Consider the following 7,233-nt stretch of genomic DNA (forward strand, 5'->3'; position numbering starts at 1 on the left):
GTAATGAAAAGAAAAACATAAAAATATAGCGTATGTTTTTTAAGGGGTCATTCAAACTGCACGACTTATCCCCTTCAATGTAAAAGTACAGCAACACTGCCCCCCAATGGCCACTGCCTTCAATATCACAAGCTCACCCTCATTCAGATGCACCATCTTCAGATCAGTTACTCATCAAATAATGCAGTCATCAAACATTTCTCTTTAAAATACATAACTTTTATTGTGAGGTGAGTGCTCAGTAATAGGTTTACAGTTCAGTAATGGGCTTGTGGGGCCAGTAGGGATGTTTGACCTTGTCCAACTTTGTCTCAGGGAAAGTGTCGTTGAGGTCCTCAATGGTCATCTGATCGAAGGGGATCATGTTCTTAAATTTATCCAACTAAAAACACACCAAACACAACAGGATGAGAGAAAAGAAGAAGAGTTAGATTTTAAATTAAAATTGTGTAATGTTCACGAGGTACTCTAGCAACTACTGCAATGGCAGTCTCACCTCTTGCTCATACTGGACAATGCGGGCCTTTGATCCTTCAATGTAAGCCAATGCATTTTTGTTCTGTCAAGAGAAAGATGAGGTTATTAAAAGGTGACATAATTATCTGGAAAAACAAAACAACAGCATCCAATAGTGGGATCTCTTCTCTGTGTAAGTAAGTCTGATTTAGCATTGAATCTTCAGTAAGTAGTGCACACTTAGAGTTCCTGCAGCAGTTACAAACACATACACACAATACTGCTGCCAGTTTTCTTTTTGACATTCACATAAGTCAAGACAACAACTGACTTTTGAAACCGATATTCAGTCAATGTTTTGTAGTCACTTACAGCCTCGGCCTCCTGGGCATTGATGGAGCTGGTCTGTGTGTCTGCAGGCTCAGGGATCTGCAGGGCTTTGAACTGTGTGAAGGAGTTAAGAGATGAGTTACCACTGAATAGCAAACCAACAAATGCTGAAAATGTCTCATGAAATAACTATAATAAAAATAAGATTTTTGTTGCACAGGGTCTTTCATGTGTCCGATGATTTCTAAAAGTGACCAACTAAAATGTGTCCATTAATTAGATTATTGCCTCCACAATGGCAATAGGCACTAGGAGATCATTTCCACTGAGAATTTACCATTAATGTGGAAGCAGGTATGGTCTGCTGCTGAGCGCTGTTGTAAATTAATTTCACCACCAATTTAAGTTAAGTTGCCATTCAGTGTCAGAAGTGGGTTTCTAAACCCATTCCTCACCAGGTGCACACACAATGTTCCCATGATGTCTGAACTCACCTTCTTCTCAAACTCATCAACCATCCCGGCTTGGGCCACTGCGCTCCTGTAGTGGCTCCAGTCAATGGTTACAGGGCTTTCGGGCAGGGAGACTAGTCTGGTATAAGGAGAGAAGGTGACATGGTAGCAGAAAGAAAACTCTAAAGATCATCAAAGAGTGAAATGAAAAACCAAAAGAAAAAATGAAAAGAAGTGGACTACAGGGAAAACTAAATAACCAGATAAGTGTGGTCAAGTCTAATATTCTAGAAAGATGATGAACTTTCAAGGAAACAGCTTAATGAAAATTTACTGATAGTGACATCCTGATAAGATGCAGAGAGGAGCAAGAGATTAAATTATGCACTGGTGATAAAGAAATCTGAGTATACAGATGTCTAATTTCCTGTCAGGCTTACTGCAAAGCCTATCAACCAGATGAGCAACACCACTTAGGCTCTGTCGACTTGGTACGCCCCATTCTCTCACTGAAAGGAAGATTGCCTACGGTATCTTATCAGCAGCAAACTACTGATGTTTAGTTGTGGAAGTAAAATTCCTGTACAAAATGTACAAAAGACAAAATTGCTCTAAGTTGATAATTTCCTAGTAAAGCCTGCTGATGGTGTATGACTTACTTAGCAGAGATGGCATCACTGCGAGTCTTCAGGGCATTGAACATGCCCCTCTGGTTGGGTGGGATCCGCTCGGCAAAAGCCACCCAATCAATGGCCTTCAGGGCAACACGACGACCTGCCATCTTGACTGACTGAGAGGAAAAGGAAAGTCCTATTAAGTCCAGACTAACTTTGTATTGAAAAAAAAACATCACAATAGTCAAGATTTTCTTCCCTTTTACATTAAACCGGTTGCTCGCAGGCACACACACAATCAATGCTCAGTTTTAGGTGAGTTATTTTAGGTTTGCCATCTTATACAGTCTATGTTTTCCAGGCGAAATCTAAACTCAAACTCAGGGACTGAACTTAAACACTTGATATTGGAGTAAGACTTTGATTCAATTTGGAGTTAATTTTGAATGGTAGGTGTAAAAAAAAAAAAAGCAATCAATCAACAATGAATTAATACCGCAGTTAAAACAAAACTGAATATTGTAACCTTTATCTTGCAGGATATTTTCCAGGTATGATTTAAATTGCATTCATCTTTGACTAGGTGGCCAAGGTTGTACGTTACCACTTTCTTTCTTTAGTGTCTCAATGGCAGTTCACGTATATGATACAGGTGTCGTAATAGAGAGCCACCTCTGCATTACATCGTGTTATTTGAACAACGTAGTCATTTACGTTGAAGTATATCCCTGTGCTGCTAGTACAATGTTGCATATTAACTGGTGAAATGGGGGATTAAAAATGAATGCAATTTTAAAACGCTTGAATTGAATTGTCTTGTCACAGATTCAAGGATCTCTGTCCGATGGCGAGACACGATTAAAGTCTGTATTAAACCAAACATGGCTGCAGCGCAGTCTTCTCAGTGTGCGACTTTAAACATACACCGGCTGCAGTAGCTAAATGATGAGGCGCGTTTTTAACAACTTGCAGAGAGATTAAGAAATAGATAAAACACAACTGTGGTGAAAACTGATGAATGACACCAGGTCCTTGACATTTTGTTTGGACCGCTGCAAAGGGCTAATGATAAGTTAGCTAGCAGCGTTAGCTGGCTAGCCAAGGTCAGAGAAATGTCCCTGTAACACCAGTGTTTTAAAACACCTCGAACACGTCGAGTTCACATTTTAATCACCAGCACGATTATACATAAGCATGGTGAACAAATAGCGCGTTAACTGTTATATCATTTCAGATCCATGCCATCCACCGCCCGCTCCGCCAGTGTTACTCACCTCGATGCACCGAGAGGTTTCTGTGACAGGACGGGACACCGGAAGTCCTGCTCCTTCTTCTTCAGGGCCTGCAGCGGCGGCAGCGGCAGCAGCGGTGAGTCCGCCAGCGCCCTCTGCAGGAGGAACAGGGCGGCTGCAGTCATCTGCACCCGGAGAGGTCGGCAATGCTGCTGCTGCTGCAGCTGCCGTAACCTCATATCTGCACTGTGTTTCAGCGGAGGCTTATCTGACTCTTTGTGCTTTAATGGGAAATAATGATGCAAATACACCTAACATGTTATTTTAAAAAGACGCACGCGTTGGCTGCAAGGACAGCAAAAGGAAAATGGCAAATACGATATTAAAACAAATATTGTCGAATAAGGTCTGATTAGGCTATGTTTGTTTTTGTTATTTTAAAATGCCTACAATATGAAAGTGTAGTCAACGTGAGTCTCTTCTATTGAGGGCCATGTGTGGAGGCACTTTTTCCAGGAGAGTATTGACAAATGTCAATGGGGACAATTAATATAGGCCTATCTAATATCTAATAATAGATTTTAATTTGAAACATTGTAATCGCTTTTAAAATCGCCAGGGCCTTAAAATTATTTAATTAAACGATATTTCTAAAACTTGAGAGTTTGAGCATGTATACGGAATGCCACACCGCTATGTCTGACTTTGTTGAAACAGATTGATTTTTTTTTTTAATGGTTCAATTTTCTGAATGGAGAGTAAACGTGTGTAGGCAAGTCTGATGATTTGCTTTGATTTTTAACACATCTGTCTGAAATGTAAAACAAACTAAAGACATAGTTTAGTTCTTAGTTTCCTCATTAGTTTGTAATTAAACTCTATGTAATATATTATTACTATCCATACACCAAGTTGAATTAAACCTGTGCAAATGGCTCAGCATCAGAAAAAACATGTGCATGATATAGCTTAGGCCTAATGTCAGGAGTGGGTTGATGCTAACGAAGAAAATCTTTCTCTAAAAACACACACAAAAAACCAACAACAAAAAAACAAATTAAAAATTGTATTCTAAAAAAGTTATCTGTACAATAATCTATTCTAACGTGGCTATGTCATCTATGTTATTCTCCTATGGTCATCTATGTTATTCTATATTCCTCTTTGGCTTTAGGATAGCCTATTTCTTGGAAGAGCTCGCTATAAACCTCTTATCCTCCACTGATGGGCCGTGTCAGGCCAGGCCTAAAATGTGCTAATAATCCAAATGAAAAACAGAGAAACATCAGACGTTGTATAATGTTTATTTACTAAAAATCAGTCTTTACAAGTAACTGAACATTTAGATAGGGTGATGTATGTACACAGTACAGATACAAAGATATTAAAATAAATATCACTTTTCCTGCCGCTCTCCAAGCGAGGCTGCAGGGCTTTATCAACACTACACTTTCTATTTACATTTACAGCAAAATTCCCCGAAGAAGATCTATTATCACTCCCACAAAGGCCACATTGAGAGTAAAAGAATATCTAATACATGAGTTTTCTAAAATATAATTTTGCTCCATGTTTACAAAATATAGAAATTGTGACAGGAACCGCTGTAAGGAAATACAAACATTCAAACAGCAAGTCTGGAAAACTGCAGTTTTACCCGATGACAACAGAAAACAGTCAATGCTGAATGAGCAGAAAAACTTCAAGTGAGACACTCGTCTTAAGGCACTGACACCGTTTAAGTACTTTTCTTTTGCTTTTAAGCATCTTTTCCTCCGCTTCAGCAGGTTATTGCCTTCATGCCTGGACACACTTTCAATGTCCAGCTTCACAAACTACTGCTGAGCGCGGTGGATGGACTGGAATGAGAGATTTAAGGCATGTCGTGCGGAAACCTGACATTTAGGCCCTACATTTGGACTGCTGCCTGAACTGGCCTGGGAATCCACAAGCCACAACACTGGACAATATCTTAAAAAGAAACGAGGATAGTAAGTGAACGCACCGTGTCCGATTACGCACACACTGGTTTCAAAAGTGTCCTAAATTTTAATTATCTTGAATTCTGGAGACTAGAAAAAATATCTTATTATATAAAAATGATTTTCCAATGTGTTTAAGACGAACCATCCCCATTCGCGTATTGCAATCAGAAGAGAAGACATCATATTTCTCTCTCTCTCTCTCTCTCACTCTCACACACACAGACACACACACGCACGCATTTAACATATAGGACTACTAAGACAAATAGTACATCCCATAAGTAACAGGTCCACTGAACAGTCCTGGGACCGGCAGACTGGGCCTCGGGAAGGCGTTTGAAGGGCCCCACGTTGGAGAGCCCATGTGCGCTCCGATGGGGAACGGCAGCGCGAAGGCGGGCAGGACAGGCTTGGAGGCCAGTTTATACTTTTCCAGCTCGGCCTCCTGCAGTCTCTTGGCTTTGGCCCTCCTGTTTTGGAACCAGATTTTGACCTGAGTCTCCGTCAGGTTGAGAGAGTTGGAGAACTCGGCTCTCTCGGCGATGGAGAGGTACTGCTTCTGGCGAAACTTGCGCTCCAGTGCCAGCAGCTGAGAGGTAGTGAAGGGAGTGCGAGGTTTCCTGTTGTTTTTGTGTTTCCTTAAAGTACACTGAGTTGGACTGGAGCTGCCTGTCGGAAGAAAAGCAAAAGCAAAGAGAGACAGCTGAGGTGAGATTAAAGTGAAGTTTGATCATCACAGGTGAGCGTGCAGAGCCTTAAATATGGAAGACAAACATGATGCTGCAGCAGTAAACAGGCTTCACTTTATCTGTTGATTAATAATGCTGCGGTGTGCAGCTGCATCACTGTCTCATCTCTTTCAGTCGTTTCAACATTTAGAAAAAAAAACAATTCCATGATCAGATTTTAATATCTGCTTGCATATCAACACAAACACGTGTATTTAATTATTTAAAATATCAAGAATAATATAGGGTAAGAATACAAGAAAAAAAAACATCTGGCAAAAAGAACCAGTGCAGCTGTCAAATGTGTGATTCACGTGCACAGTGGCACAGAAGTGTCTCATATTGTTATTTGCACTTTGTGAGACATAAAAAGGCAAAAGGCAAGACAGAAAATTACGCGCATCCAGCAGAGCTATGTGGCAACATTAACATCACTGTGACACAACAGGGACTTTACAGTTTGGTGTCACTATAGTCAAATACATAGATGGCCAATACTTGCAGCTCTGCTATCGACAGTAATAAATGATGAATAAACGCACTGAGTCCTTGTTTGGAGCCTCAGCGGAGTAACAGCGGAGGGACGGACTTACGAGGAGGAGTAGAAAAGGAGGACGTCTGGAACCAAGTGCTCTGATCTTTGTCACAAAACTGCGGGCTGTCCTCGCTGGAACTACTGGAAACCCCCTGCGAGCTCTCCGCGGAAGCCTTATTGCTCTCCGCGTAAAAAGTCCTTGGAGAGAACTGCGCGCCCTGCCCCGCCACGGGCTTGGGCAGGACCAGAGCCAGGTCTGAGGGGGAATAAGAAGTCCGACAGGTGGTCTTCTTGGAAATCAGCGACTCAACGCTAAACGGGAGGCTGCTCCGCTGCAGTTTGTATCCTTTCTCTGTGGTCATGTCTTTGGGCTGAAGCTCCTCTCCCTCCGTGTCCGTCTCCTCTTTTTGATGAAGCTGTTTGGCGTCTTGGGACGGCGACCCCTGCACAGGATTCATCGCGACGCAAGGGGATGGGGCCATGCACCTCCGTGTGGCCCGTTCAGAGGAATGGAGTAGCCGAGGTGTACGGTGTCCAATATGCGTCTCTGCGCTGTCAGCTGTGCCCAGTAGCTCGTACGCGCTGGACGGGGTCGTCTATAAAAGGACAGGGGCTGTCCCCCCTCCCCGCTCCCACCAATCAGCTCGTCAGGTCGGCCTCGTGACGTCTGCGAGTGCGGTCGTGATTGGCTCGCTGCCTCTGTAGGGAACATCAAGAGGCCTTTGAAAGGAAGGAGAAGTTAATCATACAGACCCCATGTGGTGCGGGGCTATTGATGGCTCTCACAAAGTAGCTTAGACCAATTTTAGCGCAATTAACCAGTGGGGAGGACTCTCTTGACCATTTACATCCATTAGCCGGACGCTCTATCGGACTCACTCTCCTGCTGGAAAGCTGAGCA

At 42.4% G+C, this 7,233-nt stretch overlaps 2 protein-coding genes across 2 annotated transcripts; both read right to left on the reverse strand.

Annotated features, from left to right (window-relative positions):
• Nucleotides 1-197: 197 nt before the first annotated feature.
• Nucleotides 198-3,215, reverse strand: LOC146991433 (ATP synthase peripheral stalk subunit d, mitochondrial-like). The gene is made up of 6 exons (XM_085772681.1): nt 3,127-3,215; nt 1,898-2,028; nt 1,281-1,377; nt 829-900; nt 497-559; nt 198-382 (listed from the first exon to the last, which is right to left on the reverse strand). The coding sequence occupies exons 2-6, from the start codon at nt 2,017-2,019 to the stop codon at nt 251-253; spliced, it is 486 nt and encodes a 161-aa protein (XP_085628807.1). The 5' UTR covers nt 2,020-2,028; nt 3,127-3,215; the 3' UTR covers nt 198-250.
• A 1,157-nt stretch (nt 3,216-4,372) lies between these two features.
• Nucleotides 4,373-6,925, reverse strand: LOC146991434 (homeobox protein MSH-C-like). The gene is made up of 2 exons (XM_085772761.1): nt 6,391-6,925; nt 4,373-5,738 (listed from the first exon to the last, which is right to left on the reverse strand). Exons 1-2 carry the CDS (start codon nt 6,812-6,814, stop codon nt 5,326-5,328), a joined length of 837 nt encoding a protein of 278 aa, XP_085628887.1. The 5' UTR covers nt 6,815-6,925; the 3' UTR covers nt 4,373-5,325.
• Nucleotides 6,926-7,233: the final 308 nt, after the last annotated feature.

The sequence above is a fragment of the Trachurus japonicus genome, chromosome 1 (genome assembly GCF_045865225.1).
Source record: "Trachurus japonicus isolate A0001 chromosome 1, Traja_1.0".
NCBI lineage: Eukaryota > Metazoa > Chordata > Actinopteri > Carangiformes > Carangidae > Trachurus > Trachurus japonicus.